General features: G+C 42.2%; 1 protein-coding gene across 4 annotated transcripts in view; it reads left to right on the top strand.

The window, feature by feature from the left end:
• LOC142097268 (sulfotransferase 1 family member D1-like) overlaps positions 1–23,528 on the top strand; it is a 34,337-nt gene that overhangs the window by 9,342 nt on the left and 1,467 nt on the right. Inside the window, exons 1-8 of one of the 4 annotated variants that reach the window (XM_075178964.1) lie at positions 2,328–2,431; positions 5,322–5,373; positions 17,658–17,864; positions 19,375–19,500; positions 19,936–20,033; positions 21,314–21,440; positions 22,569–22,663; positions 23,210–23,390. In XM_075178964.1, coding sequence (XP_075035065.1) covers positions 17,732–17,864; positions 19,375–19,500; positions 19,936–20,033; positions 21,314–21,440; positions 22,569–22,663; positions 23,210–23,390 — 760 coding nt within the window. In that variant the 5' untranslated portion in view covers positions 2,328–2,431; positions 5,322–5,373; positions 17,658–17,731. Of the gene's footprint in view, positions 1–2,327; positions 2,432–5,321; positions 5,374–16,016; positions 16,204–17,635; positions 17,865–19,374; positions 19,501–19,935; positions 20,034–21,313; positions 21,441–22,568; positions 22,664–23,209; positions 23,391–23,528 lie in introns of those variants that run through there. The other 3 variants (XM_075178963.1, XM_075178962.1, XM_075178961.1) reach the window with 3 other exon arrangements.

The following is a 23,528-nucleotide window of genomic DNA, read 5'->3' as shown; positions in this document are numbered from 1 at the left end:
TCGTGAGTGATAACACTGAGGATTAGTGGTAAACAGGGACAATAGGGGTGGAGTGAATGGGACAGGTGGAGTGTGAGGAGGGAAAGGTCTTAAGTCAGTAACACTCTAAAGGGTCGGTCAGTTCATATGTGCTGGTCATTTTATTTGTTGGCCTTTTAGCCTCTGTCTAAAGTTAAAGCTGTATATTTTCTCCATTATACTTTGCCCTGGCCACCTAACACTACTTCTTCACGTTAATCAACACTCACTAAGCCAACCTTGACATCTCTTCTCGCTGTCCGTCTTCCATCATCTTTGCTCCTTCACTCCCCTCCGTGCATTCTCCACAAGCATTTGATTCCCTCTATCCTTTCTCCTGCTTCTTCTTCCCAAACCTCCTTCATCCACTTTTGACAAATTTTCTTTAGCCATAGAGTTGAACGATTGTTCTCTTTCTCTCCTTCCACCACTTGCCAGATTGACTCTATCTCCTCTCCTCTACTTAGTCTACTTTCCTTACCCTAGTTCCCACTCTCACCAGTAATAGACTCTGTATCCATCATGAATAATTGCCTCATGTTTACCATTTAACACTCAAATAGTTAGAACAATTGGTTTTCTAACACATAATTGGATTTCTTAATTCCCATGGCCTCCTAGAACCTCTGCTATCTGGCTTTAACACTTGTGTGTATTGGCTTATTTTTTGGACCAGTCTTGTTCTTTACGCTTCATGACCAGATCGACTCATTTGGTCACACGTATAAACTATATCCAGATGATATACTTATCCACATCTAATTTCAAACCTGAAGTCCAATCTAAAATCTCTGAATATAAACAGAAAAGATAAGTGGAAATGGCGCTAACAACTGAAAAAAAATAAAAACAAAATGCACAACAAGAAATAAATATGACCTGATAAGTATATAAACACAAGTCCCGGGAAGAAAAACTGCCAAACAGAGTTCAAAAATAGTTTATTTCTCAAGAGTAAAGGAGAAATCCAATAGTCTTCTCCACAGTTTGTCCACATATGAAAAGGAAAAAAAATCACATCATGGCATAACCTCTTCTATAATCACCGAAATCATATAGACACCTTTAAACCATTTATGTGAAAATATCTATAGAATGTTACCACCACGTGATTCAAAAATCCGTCCCCTTTGAATTTCAAACTTACGAGAATGAAGTGTAAAACCAGCCTGTCACAGAAGCATTAGGAAGAATCTCCTCCTAGTTATTCAGATCAAAAGCCAAACTTTTTGCAGTAATTACCGGAAAGACAGAGGCTGAACATAGTGCATTATACCAAATAAAAAACTATTTAAAGCACAAATACACAAGTAAAAACACAATAAAATCACTCCATAAGAGGAACAGGCTGCGCTGTTCAGGCTGGACCCTTACCGCAGTCTAGATGGAAATAAGCATGTAGAAACAACTTTACATCCCGTTCCTCAGATCGGGTGGCCAGATGGTTAAATCCAGGAGCTTTTAGAAGTAAGATTGGATGAAACTCCGAAGGTTAAAACTTAATGTCTAAAATTGAGCTCCTCTTAGTTCCTCCAAAATCTGGCCCATTATGAAACCTTTAATATCTTAGTTAACGGCATGGTCATACATCCTGTCACCAAAGTACGTAACCTAGGTGTGACATTTGCCTTCCCCTCCCCTCCTCCTTATCTTTATATTCTGATTACAACTTGCTGCTTTTTCTGCTGTAATCTTGCAGATCTGCTCTTTCCTCTATCACTGTACAGCCAAAACTGTCATTCACGCCCTTATCCTCTCCCGTTTTGATTACTGTAACCTTCTACTAAAAAGCATCCCTGCATCCAATCTAACTCCATTGCAATTTATCCAAAATTCTGCTGTGAGAATTGTTTCATTTTCTCCAAGATTGACCGTCCCACACACTTTTTCTTTTAATTTCTCCCTTGGTTCCCTGTCATATCTGTTACTGATGTGTCCTCTCCACACATCATGTGCACAATGTGGGTCACACAGATCACAGGGCTCAGAAGATTCAGACAGACGTCACTTCTACTACACCTTTTCATGTCCACAAGGACTCTTACCTAGGTGCTAGCAAACTTCACTTCAAAAACATAATAATAAATAATAAATTAATAAATTCTCACAGAAGTTCAAAGTATTTTAGGAGACGAGTGGAGCAATCTTGGGGCTGTCAGTGACTTATTCACTTGTGTGATTAAATGGGTGTGGCTCACGGGCAAACAAAGGACTTTAAAAGAGGGATTTCATCATGATCTTACATGAAAATAATCATGTTCTATATATATATATGTGGTGTTTTTTTGTCATAGCACTCACAGAACTGAGTTCCAGCACCTTTATTCAATGGATTTTCCAAGTTTTAAAAGTAACTTTTGAACATTTGATGTTTGGTCCACGTGGACTTGCATCGCCCTGTCGAACGTAGTAGGTCGGCGGTAAAATCATTAAAACGGTGCATGCAGGCTGCTGGTGTGTCAAGTCCGATGCATGCGTACTTTGTCTGCGCTGATTGTGATAGCACTGCTCAGCTTGTGGCGCTGCTCAGCTTGTGATTGGTTGCGTTGTCGTCCGCTGAGTGCTTACTGCGGGCGGTGTCCGATATGTTTCGTTACACAACTGACGTGTGTGGGTGTGTGTACAGTGATTGACTTCGTTATGTGAGTTCCGGCACCTTTTTTCCGGCACCTTTTTTCACCTCAATACATGTAAGTTAAATCACTCTATACATTTACATTGTCACACATATGTCCTCCACCTGTGTATCTTTAACCTAGGTGCACTGGTGTACAAATGTGTAATCCTGTCTGCAGCCTTGCACTGCAGAATATCAGCTTAATACCTAACATTTCTCTATAAAATTCCATATGTATATTGATGAAGAGTCTATAAATAATCTATTATTTTATATTTCATTTTATAATTGAAGCAGAAGTTGGTCTGAATAAAACCCTCCTTCCTCCACTGGAAACATGGTTTGTGAATGTTTGTGCAAGTCTGTTCAGTTGGTCAGTAATTATCATTTGAATGCTGTGAGCAGTTCCTGTGGAAAGGTAAACTACGCCCATAAGAACGGTTTTTAACACGTTACACAAGGAAGAAACTTCCTTTTCCTGCCCTGCTCCCAAGGTGAGAGGACTTAATGGAGACTGCAAACTTAGTTCCATGGATATCTTTATATGGCGTTTTTAAAGGCCCTGGCTAGCAGGAAAAATGTTATAATGGAGTGTTGAATGGAATAAATGAAAGGTGAGTGAATCTGGAAATATATAGTTTGTAATGTGTTTTTGAATGAAAGGTGGTCGAATCTCGAAGCATATGTGGTAAAGTATATGAGAATGAATGATCATTTGTCGTTGGTTATATAGAAATTTGTATACAGCTGGTAAATGTGAATGGAATTGTCTGAGTTTAGTGCAAGAGTTATTTGGAGCTTGTGTTGGTTTTAAAAGTTAGACTTTGGCATGGATAGTGTTACATAACTGCATGCCTTGTAAAAATGTGGCAATGCTGTGTAGATATAACATAGGTAATGGTATGGTCTTAGACTGAATTGTATGTGATTATGTACTCTAATAAAAACTGGGCCCTGTTGCTATGAAAGTTGCATTGGCAATAAATTAGGCCATTACAAGCACATGTTATTAAGATGGCTTACAATGTGTTGAGTCCTGTAATGCTGTACAATTCCTGGAGTTCCTGTTATATTTGGGATGGATTGTTGGTTTAAATGGTAGCATTTGTTTTATACATAGTTATGTGTGGTTCTATGTTAGTTTAATATTGTAATGGAGTTTTGTTAGGTCATTTGAATGGAATTGCCTGAGTTCAGATAAAATGAAGTTAGTGAAGTTTTGGTCATGTAAGCATTTGTGGTTTTGGCAAAAGTTATTCTTCAAAGGCTAATGGAAATTGCAAATGTTGTGTAATAGAAATGTATGGAAATAGTTTGTTTTATGCAGTTTAGTGTAAATGTATAGTAAGTGTATGGAAATGGTTGTGCATAGTTTGTTTGTTCGATAGAATCGTGGTGTTGGAAAAGTGTTTCATGGGAAAGTAAAGAAACTGTGTGGCTGAAATTAGGATTTAGATGCATAGCAAATGATTGGATTGTTTAGGCAGTGATCAGATTGTTCAATATAATGTTTTGTTAGACTGTTGGTTTAAAGGGTAGTTTGTAACTCTGAAATAATGTGGTTTATTGCTGGAAATGTTGATGTAGTTAATATGGCAGCAAGGTGAAATACCATGTGTTTAGACCATGCTAAGTTCAGACAATAGAGGAAATGGATCTAGAAGCTCAATGCTTGTAAAATGGCTGCCATCTAGAAACTCTCATGTGAAGGGAATGTGGCTAGTGAATAATGACTGTTGGACTTTGACTGAGATAAGTGAAATTAAATGATACAGGGATAAATGTGGTAGAGTATGTGAAAATATTTGGAAGGTTAAGATGTGTGCTTGATTGTCTGTGTGTTCTCCCTCCCCCACAGGTCTCCCCCCTCCTCCCCCAGCACACACACAATGCATTCACACACCTGGAACAATAGATAAAGCTTAACACAGACACACACATTCACACACCTTTCACAATAGTTAGTCAAAACACACACACAATAACTTGTATATTAATATAACAGGCAATAAATGTAATGTATGGCATCAAAATCTATACTTTGTATAAAATATTTTTACACTGTATACTGTTTTATAATATATACATAAGTTTTACAATTAGAATGTTAATCATACAACACATTTTAAATGAAACTATATTTTGTGCATAGTTTTTTTTTTTAATATATGAGCATAAGCTATTATATGAATATTAGTCCTGTGGATTTAAGGGGAAATAAGAATTATATTTCTTAGGTTAAATCAAAATTACCTTTGCGAGGAGCTGGTTAATGGTAATAGTCATATATTACGGTATTAAATGGTCATCCATACATTTTCCAGATTATTAAGGAGATTAAAACCCCATAATCACCCTAGAAATCCTTTTACACATATAAATATTATATATAATTCATATAAGGCGATTGCAGGACCCAGTGCCCCTACAACTTAATATAAGCCTTAGGGTTAGGGTTAGGGGTAGGGTTAAAGGTAGGATTAGGATTATGTGCTGGGTCTTGCCATTGCCCCCTTAAAATTGGCAATCTCAGTGTGCCCATTTTAAGTGACGTCAATCTGCAGTGCTTGCATTTTTCTCTATTTGGAATTTATATCACGCCTGTTGAAAATGTGGTTTGGGTGTTTTATGGTAAGTTTCTATTTCTTTGATGTCGGCCTTACAGTAATTGGAATTTTTTTTGTAGCTATAGCCGCTTTTGGATATTTAGCAATCGGAAAAACCTGTCCCATTCATTGGTGAGTATTACTGGGGAAGGGGGGGAGGTTACAAACAAGCTGTTATATCCTGTAATTGAAGATTTTGGTGAGACTACAGATAATGTAAGCTTATGGGAACTATGTTTTATTTTAGTAGAGAATAAATAAGCTACAATGGATCTCGTGTACATGTGAGAGATCCTGAAGTCCAAAAATCTTAATTTCTTTAATCAAAGTTGGCAAGAGGAAAATGAAAGAATGTTGTCAATGGTTCAAAGACCCAAAGTCAGGTTACATGTAGAGATGCTCAGGCTTGGTTCCCTGAGAACCGAACACACCAGCACTTAGCATATCCGAATACCAAGCTGAGCCTGCTCGGTACTTTTGTGCTTTTTCGGAATTGAAAACGAAGCAAAACGTCATTGTTACATCGTCGGATCTCCCGAGTTTTAAATTCTATAAGTACCACCTTCCACGGAAATCTAGCGTCATTTCACAGAGGGACACAGAAGGGGTGGCACAGTCTGTAGAGCAGTTGGCCAGCAATATAGATAGAATAGAAAGAGGAGGGGGTAGCAGTGTTCAACAAAATCTACAGTAACATTCAGGAGAGCTCCAATGCTCCAGTGCTAATTATCATTGCTGAAATACAAAATGCCTGGGCTGCAGGCTTGGTGTAAATCTGCAGTCACATTCTACTGTGTTATATAGGTAACACACAAAGAGGAGAGCTCCATTGCTCCTTTGCTAATTGTCATTGCTGAAATACAAATACTAGGGCTGGCAGGCTTGGTCTTTTGATTTTGCAGTCAAATTGTATGGTGTTATATAGGTTACACACAAAGAGGAGAGCTCCATTGCTCCATTGCTAGTTGTCATTGCTGAAATAGAAATAATAGGGCTGCCAGTGTTGTTCTTAATCTGCAGTCACATTGTACTGTGTTATCAAAATGGATTCACAGCAGTACACAGAAGACCGAAGCTTTATTCAGAGTGACACAAACATAGGGAAGGGTGCATAAATTAAGGCAAGACATTCAACAAAACTTCAAACAGTGATGGGGGAATGGGTTGGAGGGGGTAAGGGAGGGGGAGACACAAGCCCAAGGTTTTATTGAATAAACAAACACATAGGGGGTGAAGGAGAAGAGGGAGACAGAAAATGAATAATTTTCCTCTTTCTCAGGACTGTGAATGGTGTTATAGTCTCTTAGCAGGCTGTGGATCAGCCTGCGACAGTCCTAGATGGTCATCTTCTTCCTTTTCAAGATGAGGTGATTCCTGGCAAGTCAAATAGCATCCTAAAAGCAGTTCATAAGGCGCCAGTACTCCTGGATTGCCCCAATATAGAATGGTATGAAAGGCAAGTTCTGGGCACACTGTCCTTAAGTTCATGTTCCAAGGCATCCAACAGTGCCTGTGCAGTAGGCACTGTTGGATGCCTTGGAACAGTGCCTGTGCAGTAGGGCAGTCGCAAAAAATACGCTGTGCTGTTTCCCTTCCGGTGATGCAGAAGGGGCAGTGAACATATCTGCACAGGTTCCGGGAGTGCATGAGTGTCCTGAGAGGCAGACCTCTCTGGATAGCCATCTATGCAGTGTCTTTGTGTCTATTAATCAGCCTCTTAGAACCATTGCCTAAGGTGAGTTGAAGGACATAGTCCACAGTACTAGGTTTAGGGAAAACATGGACATAAAAGACAAGTAAATAATGTGCTGAAACATCACAGACTTAGTATCTGTTCATAAAGAGACACATATAAATCAATGATAGACTTCATCTTGTTTAATAATAAAAGGAAAATACCATACTGCTACAGATCCAGTCACAGTCAATGTGAGGTTTTGTCAGCAAGGATGGAAAGCTGTAACAATTTGCCCTGACACTGGAGCAGAGAAGGTGGATGGCTGCAGCGCTCACAGGGTGTCACGACCCTTCACGCCACTTTCCCTGCATTTGTGGTTTGTTTTGGAAATAAATCTGTGACCATACTTTACGCCAACACCAGTCTGCGAGTTGGACGGCCGCGGGATGTCCTGTCCGCGCCTTATCAGTGTTATATCGCTAATCTGTTATTTCTGCACCATGGAGACAATCAAGTAATCTTTATACAATCTCCTATTAGTACCTAGTAACACGGGAATGTGCCAGGGCCTCCGGCATAGTGCACTGTATTATATATGACGTAGTCTTGTTATTTATTTTATATTTGCCCTTTGATCATCTTAATGTTCTAATGAGGCTGCAGGTGAATGTTCAGAACCATCCTCTAAAGATCCTAATAGATGGGGCATTGGAGCTGCCATTTAATATGCATTTTCCATAAGTCCCTTCTACTTTTGGAGTTTCTTATGTGCAGACAACACAATGTCCACAAGATGGCAGCACATTACCCAGAAGAAGTCTGGCAGCCCCCACCGGCTTACTTGGCCCAGGGACAGCAGGATTGTTGTCAGCATTCAAGGCCCTTTGTGTGTCTTTCGCTTCCCCCAACAACGAGGCAGGTTCCCTGGGCAGCTTTCTACCCTCCCCCAGCAGCTTGGCAGGGACGCAATCAATTAGCATAATCAAACTTCTTATTGAAATATTTAGACACACTGTGCCATTACTTGTAATATTTTTTATAAGGGGAAAGAGAAACTATTCTGTATCTATCAAGACCCCGAATTTCCATCTCCTTACCACCCCATCACAGGGGAGAACTTTCTGTCTAGTGGAGACTTCACAGAGTGAAATTCATAAGTATTATCTGATGAAAACATTGACTCCGAGAAGAATGCTTGACTCAAATTTCCTATATCTCCTTATTGCTCCATGCACTCAGGATAACAAAATCCTGGTAGACAAGGAATATTCAGGACACCGAATGTTCTTTTATAAGCCAAGAAGGAAATAGTCTATGTTTTCCACCTACCCTTGAGACTCCACCCAGTGGACTATAGAGAGCTTTTGCATTTTGATATTTTCAATTTCTCGCTCACATGGATTCTACCGTAGGAGAGCCAGGTGAGTTCACAAGAGCCTTATCTCAGCTACAGAGGTCACCTGGGCAGTCTCTCAGGACCAATGCCTCACAATGGCTATAGTGTTGCGAGAGGATTTACTAAGATGGCGAAATGAGCTACAGAAATGGCATGGACGAGGTTGCCCAGGGCAAACGCCTTGAATTTTGCCTTGCCATTATATCCTGCATATGGTAAATGAAGAGGAGCAGAACCCAGCTGTCTAATTTTCACCAGGACACTCCACTTGCCTATCCACACCCGGCTTCTCCTCATCTGAGATTTCTGCACATCTTTGTAAACAGAACGTTAGGTCCACAAAGGAAAGGGACTTATTCCACACCAAAATAGTAACTTCCAACACCTGCAAAACCCTTGTACCCCTGTGTATTTGCTCCAAGACATTGGAAGCACGTTGCATGTTTGGAAACTTATCTCATACTCAGGGGTGTTGTTAGGATGAATGCCAGCAAGCAGCTCACTTGGAATAATCCCCACATCAGAAATTCACCCCCCCTTCAGCTCTTCACCCAACCAGCTAAAATGGACCCCTTTCCTTCTTTTGTGGGGCTGTTCTGCTGCACATAGCGGTGCCACATTTGTTGTTACTGTCCCACCTACTTCTCCTGCATAAGTTATTTTATTTGTGGATTGTACAGTTGAATAGGGGCTTGTGGTGGAATAGAGAAAACTACATTTTCCCTGAGCTTGATCGCAGGGTCCATGGGATTCCTCCTGGATGTACCAGCACAGACGCTATGTCCCAAATCATTTCCATGCAGAACAAGTGAATACAACCTGCATGTCGTAACTGGGGGTAAAGATGTAAATATCAGCGATCTGCCTGATGCAACACCATACACTATTAGCCATACTTCCAATTAATCAATGTCACTACTCCCTCTACGGCTTATAAAACCCTTATCTCTACTTCCAGATCAGGGGGTAAATGTATGAATCTCCGGATTCTTCATCTCCGGCGAGTTCAGCCTCTTCAGCGCTTAAATTTAAAGCGGCGCTGCCTTGTAAAGGGAAGTTTCCCTTTACAAGGCAGCGCCGCTTTAAATTTAAGCGCTGAAGAGGCTGAACTCGCCGGAGATGAAGAATCCGAAGATTCATACATTTACCCCCAGGTGTTTATGAAGCCACACACTTAGCAGACAAACTGAGTTGAGCAATGTGTTTGGCATAAAAAAAGAGAGCATGGTATCTCTACTGACCATGCTACTTCCTCAGCTTCTATGGAGCGTTGTTCCTCTACTGACCATGCTACTCTCTCAGCTTCTATGGAGTGTTGTTCCTCTACTGACCATGCTACTCTCTCAGGATCTACGGGGCATTGTTCCTCTACTGACCATGCTACTCTCTCAGCTTTTATGGAGCATTGTTCCTCTACTAACCATGCTACTCTCTCAGCTTCTACAGAGCATTGTTCCTCTACTGACCATGCTACTCTCTCAGCTTCTACGGAGCATTCTTCCTCTACTGACCATGCTACTTTCTCAGCTTCTACGGAGCTTTGTTCCTCTACTGACCATGCTTTCTCAGCCTCTACGGACCATTGTTCCTCTAATGACCATTCTACTGCCTCAGTCTCTACGGAGCGTTGTTCCTCTACTGACCATCCCACTCTCTCAGCCTCTATGGAGCATTGTTCTTCTACTGACCATGCTACTCTCTCAGCCTCTACGGAGCGTTGTTCCTCTACTGACCATGCTACTCTCTCAGCCTCTACGGAGCGTTGTTCCTCTACTGACCATGCTACTCTCTCAGCCTCTATGGAGCATTGTTCCTCTACTGACCATGCTATTCTCTCAGCCTCTACGGAGCATTGTTCCTCTACTGACCATCCCACTCTCTCAGCCTCTATGGAGCGTCGTTCCTCTACTGACCATCCCACTCTTTCAGCCTCTACAGAACGGCATTCCTCTACTAACCATGCTACTGCCTCAGTCTCTACGGAGCATTGTTCCTCTACTGACCATCCTACTCTCTCAGCTTCTATGAAGCTTTGTTCCTCTACTGACCATGCTACTCTCTCAGCCTCTACGGTGCGTTGTTCCTCTACTGACCATGCTACTGCCTCAGCCTCTACGGAGCGATGTTCCTATACTGACCATGATACTGCCTCTGCCGAGCATTGTTCCTCTACTGACCATGCTACTGCCTCAGCCTCTACGGAGCGATGTTCCTATACTGACCATGATACTGCCTCTGCCGAGCATTGTTCCTCTACTGACCATGATACTGCCTCAACCTCTACGGAGCATTGTTCCTTTAATGACCATCCCACTCTCTCAGCCTCTACGGAGCGTTGTTCTTCTACTGACCATGCTACTCACTCAGCCACTACGGAGCGTTGTTCCTCTATTGACCATTCCACTCTCTCAGCCTCTACGGAACGTCATTCCTCTACTGACCATGCTACTCTCTCAGCATCTACAGAGCATTGTTCCTCTACTGACCATGCAACTCTCTCAGCTTCTACGGAGCATTGTTCCTCTACTGACCAGGGTACTCTCTCAGCATCTACGGAGCGTTGTTCCTCTACTGACCATGCTACTCTCTCAGCCTCTACGTAGCATTGTTCCTCTACTGACCATGTTACTCTCCCAGCCTCTACGGAGCGTTGTTCCTCTACTGACCATCCCACTCTCTCAGCCTCTATGGAGTGTTGTTCCTCTACTGACCATGCTACTCTCTCAGCGTTGTTCCTCTACTGACCATCCCACTCTCTCAGCCTCTACGGAGCGTTGTTCCTCTACTGACCATACTACTGCCTCAGTCTCTACGGAGCGTTGTTCCTCTACTGACCATCCTACTCTCTCAGCCTCTACGGAGCGTTGTTCCTCTACTGACCATGCTACTGCCTCAGTCTCTACGGAATGTTGTTCCTCTACTAACCATCCCACTCTCTCAGCCTCTATGGAGCGTTGTTCCTCTACTGACCATGCTACTGCCTCAGTCTCTACGGAGCGTTGGTCCTCTTCTGACCATGATACTCTCTCAGTCTCTACGGAGCGTTGTTCCTCTACTGACCATCCTACTCTCTCAGCCTCTACGGAGCGTTGTTCCTCTACTGACCATGCTACTGCCTCAGTCTCTACGGAATGTTGTTCCTCTACTAACCATCCCACTCTCTCAGCCTCTATGGAGCGTTGTTCCTCTACTGACCATGCTACTGCCTCAGTCTCTACGGAGCGTTGGTCCTCTTCTGACCATGATACTCTCTCAGTCTCTACGGAGCGTTGTTCCTCTACTGACCATCCCACTCTCTCAGCCTCTACGGAGCGTTGTTCCTCTACTGACCATGCTACTCTCTCAGCGTCGTTCCTCTACTGACCATCCCACTCTCTCAGCCTCTATGGAGCATTGTTCCTCTACTGACCATGCTACTGCCTCAGTCTCTACGGAGCGTTGTTCCTCTTCTGACCATCCTACTCTCTCAACCGCTACGGAGTGTTGTTCCTCTACTGACCATGCTACTGCCTCAGTCTCTACGGAGCGTTGTTCCTCTTCTGACCATCCTACTCTCTCAGCCTCTACGGAGCGTTGTTCCTCTACTGACCATGGTACTCTCTCAGCATCTACAGAGCGTTGTTCCTCTACTGACCATGCTACTCTCTCAGCCTCTACGGAGTGTTGTTCCTCTACTGACCATGATACTCTCTCAGTCTCTACGGAGCGTTGTTCCTCTACTGACCATCCCACTCTCTCAGCCTCTACGGAGCGTTGTTCCTCTACTGACCATGCTACTCTCTCAGCCTCAACGGAGTGTTGTTCCTCTACTGACCATGATACTCTCTCAGTCTCTACGGAGTGTTGTTCCTCTACTGACCATCCCACTCTCTCAGCCTCTACGGAACATAGTTCCTCTACTGACCATCCCACTCTCTCAGCCTCTATGGAGCGTTGTTCCTCTACTGACCATGCTACTGCCTCAGTCTCTACGGAGCGTTGTTCCTCTACTGACCATCCTACTCTCTCAGCCTCTTTGGAGCGTTGTTCCTCTACTGACCATGCTACTGCCTCAGTCTCTACGGAACGTTGTTCCTCTACTGACCATCCCACTCTCTCAGCCTCTACGGAGCGTTGTTCTTCTACTGACCATGCTACTGCCTCAGTCTCTACGGAGCATTGTTGCTCTACTGACCATCCCACTCTCTCAGCCTCTACGGAGCGTTGGTCTTCTACTGACCATGCTACTGCCTCAGTGTCTACGGAGCGTTGTTGCTCTACTGACCATCCTACTCTCTCAGCCTCTACGGAGCGTTGTTCCTCTACTGACCATGCTACTGCCTCAGCCTCTACAGAGCGATGTTCCTATACTGACCATGATACTGCCTCTGCCGAGCATTGTTCCTCTACTGACCATGTTACTGCCTGAGCCTCTACGGTGCGATGCTCCACTACTGACCATGATACTGCCTCAGCCTCTACAGAGCATTGTTCCTTTAATGACCATCCCACTCTCTCAGCTTCTACGGAGCGTTGTTCCTCTACTGACCAGGGTACTCTCTCAGCATCTACGGAGCGTTGTTCCTCTACTGACCATGCTACTCTCTCAGCGTTGTTCCTCTACTGACCATCCCACTCTCTCAGCCTCTACGGAGCGTTGTTCCTCTACTGACCATGCTACTGCCTCAGTCTCTACGGAGCGTTGTTCCTCTACTGACCATCCTACTCTCTCAGCCTCTATGGAGCGTTGTTCCTCTACTGACCATGCTACTGCCTCAGTCTCTACGGAGCGTTGTTCCTCTTCTGACCATCCTACTCTCTCAGCCTCTACGGAGCGTTGTTCCTCTGCTGACCATGGTACTCTCTCAGCATCTACAGAGCGTTGTTCCTCTACTGACCATGCTACTCTCTCAGCCTCTACGGAGTGTTGTTCCTCTACTGACCATGCTTCTCTCTCAGCATCTACGAAGCATTGTTCCTCTACTGACCATCCCACTCTCTCAGCCTCTACGGAGTGTTGTTCCTCTACTGACCATGCTACTCTCTCAGCGTCGTTCCTCTACTGACCATCCCACTCTCAGCCTTTAAGAAGCGTTGTTCCTCTACTGACCATCCCACTCTCTCAGCCTCTATGGAACATCGTTCCTCTACTGACCATGATACTCTCTCAGTCTCTACGGAGCGTTGTTCCTCTACTGACCATCCCACTCTCTCAGCCTCTACGGAGCGTTGTTCCTCTACTGACCATGCTACTCTCTCAGCGTCGTTCCTCTACTGACCATCCCACTCTCGGCCTTTAAGAAGCGTTGTTCCTCTACTGACCATCCCACTCTCTCAGCCTCTACGGAGCGTTGTTCCTCTACTGACCATGCTACTGCCTCAGTCTCTACGGAGCGTTGTTCCTCTACTGACCATCCTACTCTCTCAGCCTCTATGGAGCGTTGTTCCTCTACTGACCATGCTACTGCCTCAGTCTCTACGGAGCGTTGTTCCTCTTCTGACCATCCTACTCTCTCAGCCTCTACGGAGCGTTGTTCCTCTGCTGACCATGGTACTCTCTCAGCATCTACAGAGCGTTGTTCCTCTACTGACCATGCTACTCTCTCAGCCTCTACGGAGTGTTGTTCCTCTACTGACCATGCTTCTCTCTCAGCATCTACGAAGCATTGTTCCTCTACTGACCATCCCACTCTCTCAGCCTCTACGGAGTGTTGTTCCTCTACTGACCATGCTACTCTCTCAGCGTCGTTCCTCTACTGACCATCCCACTCTCAGCCTTTAAGAAGCGTTGTTCCTCTACTGACCATCCCACTCTCTCAGCCTCTATGGAACATCGTTCCTCTACTGACCATGATACTCTCTCAGTCTCTACGGAGCGTTGTTCCTCTACTGACCATCCCACTCTCTCAGCCTCTACGGAGCGTTGTTCCTCTACTGACCATGCTACTCTCTCAGCGTCGTTCCTCTACTGACCATCCCACTCTCGGCCTTTAAGAAGCGTTGTTCCTCTACTGACCATCCCACTCTCTCAGCCTCTACGGAGCGTTGTTCCTCTACTGACCATGCTACTGCCTCAGTCTCTACGGAGCGTTGTTCCTCTACTGACCATCCTACTCTCTCAGCCTCTATGGAGCGTTGTTCCTCTACTGACCATGCTACTGCCTCAGTCTCTACGGAGCGTTGTTCCTCTTCTGACCATCCTACTCTCTCAGCCTCTACGGAGCGTTGTTCCTCTGCTGACCATGGTACTCTCTCAGCATCTACAGAGCGTTGTTCCTCTACTGACCATGCTACTCTCTCAGCCTCTACGAAGTGTTGTTCCTCTACTGACCATGCTTCTCTCTCAGCATCTACGAAGCATTGTTCCTCTACTGACCATCCCACTCTCTCAGCCTCTACGGAGTGTTGTTCCTCTACTGACCATGCTACTCTCTCAGCGTCGTTGCTCTACTGACCATCCCACTCTCAGCCTTTAAGAAGCGTTGTTCCTCTACTGACCATCCCACTCTCTTAGCCTCTATGGAACATCGTTCCTCTACTGACCATGATACTCTCTCAGTCTCTACGGAGCGTTGTTCCTCTACTGACCATCCTACTCTCTCAGCCTCTATGGAGCGTTGTTTCTCTACTGACCATGCTACTGCCTCAGTCTCTACGGAACGTTGTTCCTCTACTGACCATCCCACTCTCTCAGCCTCTACGGAGCGTTGTTCTTCTACTGACCATGCTGCCTTAGTCTCTACGGAGCGTTGTTGCTCTACTGACCATCCTACTCTCTCAGCCTCTACGGAGCGTTGTTCCTCTACTGACCATGCTACTGCCTCAGCCTCTACGGAGCGTTGTTCCTCTACTGATCATCCTACTCTTTCAGCCTCACACCCGCCTCTTTGTAATACTGTCTAATAGAAGGTAGATAACCAGCTGTCTCGACATGCTGCATTGCTCAGATAAGAGCTATCTTTAAGTAACCAATAGATTGGGCGATATGCCTATTTTGTTTGTTAGTTTAGATGGTCCAGGGAATCCTATGGCTGCCACAGAACCTCTTGGCATTAAGAGTCATTAACAATGTGGACCAGTCAGTGTATGATAAGAGACACAAGAACAGAAATTGTTGACATCAATATGTAATCTTTCAAACAAGGGACCAAAACATCTGCTAATCTGGAAAAGTTTGTGTGTAGGGAGGGCGGCAGGATAGGGTCTGAGCGGAGGTCAATGTTGAACGTTCCTTTTACCATGAAAGATAAATGTTAAATGTTTCTTTCAGAGCCTAAAAGTCCTGGTTCTCAGGATATTTTCCCAAATAGTTCTTAACAATAATACTGCCCTGTTTATTCTACTTTGACAAGTCAGATAGTGACAGGAGAGTTTTAGATACTAAATAGAAAATCCACAACAGGCCCAATTATTTGGGCATCAGTGATTAAACGATGCTATGAGACCATTCATACCTTCAACTATGACCCTGCACTGCCCCCATAGTCACAGACATAAAAGGGTTAATAATGTAATATTGCAGTTCTCCTCCCCCTCAATGAGACTGAGTCCACAGTGAATATTGTTCTCCTTGTATCTGCCAGCTCAGGTTCGTCACATGCTGCAACTTTTACAAAGGTAATTATATAGGATTTGGTAACTTAATATCGCAGACATCATACTTAATCCCTGATGCATATTATTTGGTGTATTTTCATCTCAGAGTATAGGGTGTCATCTGACAGTTTGGAGTGTGTGAGTTTAAAACTGTGCCTGGGATCCCTTATCCCCGTAATGTGTTCTGTGTGTTAGCAGATAATAATACACTATCTTCGGTAGCACATTATAGGAGGGAGACAAAGATCTGACCGTTAGCTGGTCTCCATGCTGCTGTGAGGCTGAGCTGTTCTGTATCATTGCTACAACTGCTGTAAGTCTGGTTATAGTTATGGGGAGGGATGTATGGCTTCTCTTGTGGTATGTGTTATATTCTGCATAAACTGTACATGTAATGATTGCTTGTAACCTGTAAATACTGCAGAATTATTATTATTATTATTATTATTATTATTATTATCCATTATTTATATTGTTGTTATTATTGTTATCCATTATATTATTAAAATTATTATTATCCATTATTTATATTATTATTATTATTATTATTATTATTACTATTATTCACTATTTATTTATATTATTATTATTAATCAAGTTTAGTTATAAGGAGTCACAAGAGATCCGCAGTGGTTTAAAGTAGGAGGGACAAAATGACGAAACAAAACAAATAAACTGACATGGCATAATAAAACAAACATGACATACTATAACATGGCATAATGTAAAATGACATACTATAACATGGTATACTATATCATGACATAATATAGCATGACATACTATAACATGACATAATATAGCATGACATACTATAACATGACATAATATAGCATGACATACTATAACATGACATATTATAACATGAAATACTATAGCATGACATAATATAACATGACAAACTATAACATGACAAACTATAACTTGACATAATATAACATGACATACTATAACATGACATAATAGAACATGGCATACTGTAACATGACATAATAGAACATGACATAATATAAGGGCATAGTATAACTTGACATACAATAACATTGCATAATATTACATGATATAATATAACATGGCATAATATAGCATGACATAATATAACGGCATACTGTAACATGACAAAGAGTTCAAGGTGTTGACTTGGCCTCCAAATTCCCCAGATCTCAATCCGATTGAGCATCTGTGGGATGTGCTGGAAAAACACGTCCGAGCCACGGAGGCCCCACCTGGTAACTTACATATATATAATGTTTGTGGGGTTGTTTGTACATTTTTCTTTCTTAAATCATTGGTTTTATTTATTTTTAATGTTTATTTTTTCAAACTTTAGATTGGTAAAACAGCAAGGAATAGTATAAGCTCAGCAATTGTAATTGATATCTAAGCTTATGTTATAGCAAGTAAACACATGGCCTGTCTACTGATAACATCTAAGCCTATGTTAGAGCATGCAAACACATGGCCCGTCTACTGATAACATATAAGCCTATGTTAGAGCATGTAAGCACATGTCCTATCTATTAATAACATCTAAGCCTATGTTAAAGCATGTAAGCAAATGGCCTGTCTACAGGGAGAAGGGAGAATAGGGTACGGCACAAAAACCAGCAGTTAAGAAACATTCACCACTCACATACCATTATATTTATCTCTTCAACATTATGCTGTTCTTTCCTTTAATAAACAGAAATCCTGCTAAAATACAGGTTTAATTAAATCTTACATCTTTGTGATCCCATATGCAGTACCAAAAACTTATCACCCTAGGTGCTGGCTCTCTGCTCATTTTCGGCCATAACTGACAAGTGTTCTCCAATTCCTGTGGTCGTTGACCTGTCAACATGGCTAATCGTTCCCCAGCAATATTGGTGAATGGGATACCTATGATCAGCGTTTTCGTAGAAAACTGGGAAAATGTTCAACGTTTCCAGGCCAGAGAAGACGATCTGTTGATAAACACCTACCCTAAATCCGGTGAGCTGGGGAACCGTCTGTACGAAACATATAAAAATACAGATACAAATATCTATTTGACATTCACAAACATCTCTTTCTCAAACATGTAAAAGCTTATTAATGTCATATTATTTACAACGATTTTCAAATTTCAAGTGAAAAATATGGAGACACACAAAGTGCCATTTTTAAAAGGCTTGTACATTTTGTTAACAATAGTGCAACATAACATATCATAATATGGAAAGAAGCATTTTTAAACAAAATAAATATTTTTTTTACAAATTTTGGACAGAAATAATATTTTAACATATGAGCACGTCTACTTCTAAAGGAGAACTTTACTGAAAACTGAAAATATCCTTGTAACCCCCTTCCCAGACGGCTTCTTACCTTGTGCTATGGTTTGGAACTGGCCATTAACAAATCCATTTTTAAACTGTCCTATCTGTTCGAAAGGACAAATGTCGGTTATTTGTAGAATCTTTGATTCTTTCTAAGAACAGGTATATAGAACATATATTCAATATTAAAAAAATAGCAATTATGTAATGAGGGGGGTTTCTTTTTAAAAAAAATATGTGTTAGAACATTCTCTTTACTAACATATTGGCTGATCTGCAATTTAAATAAATGCTCCTACAAATTTAATATTTTTTTTTTTCAAAAAATATTTTCCTTTAGAATGTGGAGCACTTTAATGAATGTCTTTATTTTTAAATTTACTAAATCTAATATTAGCAATACTGCACTTACATAGATTAAATCGTTTCATTCATAATAATATAAAAATAGGGCACGTAACCCATAGTCACCAATCAAATATTATCTTTTATAACTGTAACTTAAATTTTAATAAAGTGGCATTTTTTTAACAAGAATTGATTGAACATCGTCCAAAAAAATAACAATTATTATTGAGACAAGTTTGTTTTAAAACTTGCAGTTCAGGTGTAAAATATTCAGAAGGTATTTGTAAATTGCATTAAAAAACAAACAAATGCTTTCTCTGTCATATTTTTACATTGGTGACTTTTGTCAAATTGTCCTAGCATGTGATTGGTAAGAATTTGCTATATATAATGAAATAAGCCAGAGGCAGGCGATTCTATAGACTTGTGGAAAAGAAAATATCAGATGCACTTGTATAGTTCAGTTCAAATCACCAACATCAGGGGGTAAATGTATCAAGCTGTGAGTTTCCGGTGGGTTTGAAAAGTGAGATGTTGCCTATAGCAACCAATCTCATGCCAGTTATCATTTATTTAGTACATTCTACACAATGGCAGCTATAATCTGATTGGTTGCTATAGGCAACATCTCACTTTTCAAACCCACCGGACACTCGCAGCTTGATACATTTACCCCCTGATCTGGTTGTTATGGCTATTTTAAATGTCCCCCAGGGAATGCACAAGCCTACAATGTCTCACACAGTTCACCAACAGGCAGTGGAGTGTCCTGTTCTTTAGCGGACAAGTTAGCAACAACGGACCGTGATATTAATAAAATCATTGTCCCTCCTCAGGTACCACCTGGATGAGTGAGATTATGGATCTGATTCTTTGTGGTGGAGACACAGAGAAGACTAAAAGAGCAGCCATATTTGAGCGGGTGCCCTTTCTGGAGTATGCAGTTCCAGACATGCCCACAGGTATCTAAAATGCAATATATCCAGATAACATTATTTATTAGAACATGAAAAAGACACATCTCTTAGACAATGACTGAAAGGATACTGATATAGGGCAAAAAGTTGAAATAGTAAAGCATGGCATGTTAGTCATTAATCTTCAATTCTGCAGTGACCACACTCGCCATGCCCCAGTCACTTAGTTTCAACCTTGAATCTTTTGAAGTGATACAATAATGAGACGCTCCACTCTCCTAAGCAAACAAATAAGCTTTCTAGCAAAGGATGGAACTTCAGTCATATCAGGCAGATTTTTTTCACTTTTTGTTTTGTCATTGACGGTTAAACTGTACTGACTGATATTAATGGTAAATTCAGACTCCCACCCTGCTGTTAGCAGCAACATAAGTCCTATTTGTCACATTAATTTGTACCTTTTGTCACCTGCTTTCCCAGGTACTGAAATTCTTAATGGACTGAAGTCTCGCCGTCTGATCAAGTCCCATTTACCTGTACAACTTCTTCCAGCAAGCTTTTGGGAAAAGAACTGCAAGGTACTAGCCAGAGGTCTGGTCTGTCTTGTGGTCTATCGTTCTCTCTTCCTTACCAAACAATCTGAAGAAGCATGCTTGATGTATTCACTTTCTGTATGAGTTTATCCACCTCTTACATTGCATTTGAGGAATTTTGGCTCACTCCTCCTTACAACACTGCTTCAGTTCGTTGATGCTTGATGGCATTTGCTAATGCACAATTCCCCTAAGGGCCCACCACAGCATCTCAAGGAGGGTGAGGTCTGGTCTTAGACTTGACTATTCCAAAACGTTTTCTTTTTCAGTCATTGCGGTGTAAATTTGCCGGTGTGCCTATTAGCATTGTCCTGTTGCATGATCCACTTATGGATGGTTTGGAAATGGTCTTCAGTGTTTACCATTTGTAAATAATCTTTTCGTTTGTAAAATGAAGGTCTTCCAATTGTATAGAAATGGTCTTTTAACCACCAAGTGTCTCCACTCTTTTCTGGAGAGGTTGTTAAGATTCTTATTAGGTCATACAGAGATTCTGGACTGAGGTTTGAAACCTTATTGTAACTTTAGCAGCTATTGATATTCCTTCCCCTGCCTTTTCCTGGTCTTCCAAAATTTCTCAATACGTTTTTCAGGCACATCACTTGCCTAATAGACAGCTCTTCGTGAGATCAGAATCCACCTATCAAAGCTGCCCTCAGGAAACAAACCTGGTATATCTAAGAGATGGAGCTGATGACCAGTGTTCTAAGGAATTCATCCGTCTCTTTCTACAAAATCTGGAGTACCTGGTACAGTGCTAACAGAAACCTGAGCGTTCCAGAACAGAAACCTGAGCGTTCCAGAACAGAATGCCTGAGTGTTCCAGAACAGAATGCCTGAGCGTTCCAGAACAGAATGCCTGAGCGTTCCAGAACAGAATGCCTGAGCGGTCCAGAACAGAATGCCTGAGCGGTCCAGAACAGAATGCCTGAGCGGTCCAGAACAGAATGCCTGAGCGGTCAGAGTTCCTGATGATCACGTAATAAAGTGCACAGGATTACCAGCATCTAGCACTAATTACCCTCCTGATATGGAAGCAGTCATGATGTACTTACTTTTATGTACTTTATATTGGCTTATTGTTGAGCAAATTCTGTTTTGGTTATTTGGAACTTGGTGAGCACTAGATGATTATTCATTTTCAGAATTGAAAGGGGGTGTATTTTCTTTTTCACGTGACTATAGGTTACGTTCACTGATGGAGCTACATTATTTAGACTATCTAGAATGGCAAATTCTGAATTTCAGCTGTACTCTCACCACAGATGATATACGTGGCCCGGAACCCTAAGGATGTGTTGGTATCATATTATCACTTCCATCAGATGGCCATTGTACACCCGGATCCGGGGACATTTGAGGAATATCTACAGGAATTCATTAATGGGACAGGTGTGTGTATGTATACAACATGTGTGCGATGTGGTTACATGTCCAGATCATTGCAAACATTTTAGGGAGTGTAAATAATGAATTAGTAAAATTTTGGTTAGCCGCTAAGCCAGTGATGGGCAGCCCGATATAATTTGAGGGTTGCATGTACATATTAATTTCAAGAATAAACTTCGGCACCCCAGCATCACTCATCACAAAATGCAATCACAAGCCTACCTGTTCCAAAATTCCTAAACCACATGCCGCTCAGACCTGACACTTGCTGCAAAATAATCCTACATGCCCTCAGTACACCACTTGTCACAAAATTCCCCCACGTCACTCAGACCTCCCCACATACCCCCATGTCACTCAGACCTCCCTCCCCACACAACACACACACTTCTCTGCATGTCTCTGAGACCTCACTGCATGGCACTCACACCTCCCTCACATGCCAATCACACCTGCCCCACATGGCACACACTGCCCCATGCTTACCTGCACAGCTTGTTATGGAAGGAGGGAGAGCACATGTTGTAGAATGCAGTACACTAACTCCTCCCCCTCCTCACTGATTGGATGAGCTGTGTAAGACCTCCCAGCAGTGTGCAGAGGAGGTCACATGACTCAGAAGCCAGCTGGGGGCCGCAGGTGAAGGCTCAGAGGGCAATTGTTAGCCTGCCACTGCGCCAAGCCCTTGGACTGTCCTCCCAGGGCTCCCTGTTTTGGTCCTTTTCAAAAAAATTAATAAACTAGTATTCCGTATTCTCCAAGCCGCTAGGGGTTCAGTGGTGAACTCCTCATTAATGATGTTATCCTTTAAAAATTATACTTTCCCTTTAAGCTCATGTATCTTACTATTGGTACTTTATACTTTTTCAGACCACGTCGTTTTCTAAACCTTCCTTATATTCCCCAAGTTTTCCTTCCCTAAGCTTTTAGCGTTTCTAGTCTCTCAACCCTCCCCTTTCACTTTATAAAATTTCGTAAATCAAGATGTTATAAAATCTTGACAAATTTGTATGCACAAGTTCTATATTTGTATGTACAAATTTACATGCCAGACATGGAGCACGCTACAGAAGTATAGGAGACTTCCCATTAATAGAGTCCTAATGATTTATAAATCTTGTCTATTTGAAGTTTGCATTGGATCATGGAGCCACCACGTGAAGGGTTGGTGGAAGAAGCGACACCAGAGAAATATCCTCTACCTTTTCTACGAGGACCTACTCGAGGTGAGACACCTGAACTGGTAAACACAAGGTGTCAATCACCTTCATACACACTTCGCATTGTGGGGACTTTTTGAAAGTTACTACCATTTGCTTAAATCAACGTGCTCTAGACTGTTAGCTTCCCCAAGCAGGACCCTCTGTCTCATTTTTAGTCCTTTTTCTTTGGACCGTAGTTTGTTGAACATTTCCATGGCAAGAAAAGTTGGTCTGCTAATAATTGAACAGAATATAACAATTTTGATCACTCTATGAAAGTCTTGTGCTTTATGATTGTGTAATTACATGGACCTTGATCTTCAATTAATTCTGAGGAACCTCCCTTATTCAGGGCTTATATTATGAACTAAGCTCTCTCCCTCACTCTCCCTCCCTCTATCACTCTCTCTCTCTCTCTCCCCCTCTCTCCCTCTCCCTCTCTCCACCCCTCTCTCTCTCTCCCTCTCTCCATCTCTCTCCCTCCCTCTCCCCCACTCTCTCTCCCTCTCCCTATCTCTCTCTCTCCCTTTCCCTCACTCTCTCTCCCTCTCCATCATTCTCCTGGTACAGGACCCAAAGCGTGAAATCAGGAAGGTGATAAAGTTCATGGAGAAGGATCTGCCAGAAGATGTTATAGAGAAAATCCACCAGAGCACCACATTTAAGGCTATGAAAGAGAACAAAATGACCAACTACAGCAGCATACCTACCTCAGTCATGGACCATACCATCTCTCCCTTCATGAGGAAAGGTACAGTCTGTTAACTCCACTTTGGTACAAATTATGTCCATATCCACATTCCTTTGAGGGAAATATGGACAAATATTATGCTAACATCTGAAGAACGTTGTGAGGTTTCGCAGTATGTTATAATTTGTTGATTGTGTT

The sequence above is a fragment of the Mixophyes fleayi genome, chromosome 7 (assembly GCF_038048845.1).
Source record: "Mixophyes fleayi isolate aMixFle1 chromosome 7, aMixFle1.hap1, whole genome shotgun sequence".
In the NCBI taxonomy this organism is placed as follows: Eukaryota; Metazoa; Chordata; class Amphibia; order Anura; family Limnodynastidae; genus Mixophyes; species Mixophyes fleayi.
Note: the sequence above shows the minus strand (reverse complement) of the source record. Positions and strands in the feature narration are given on the sequence as shown.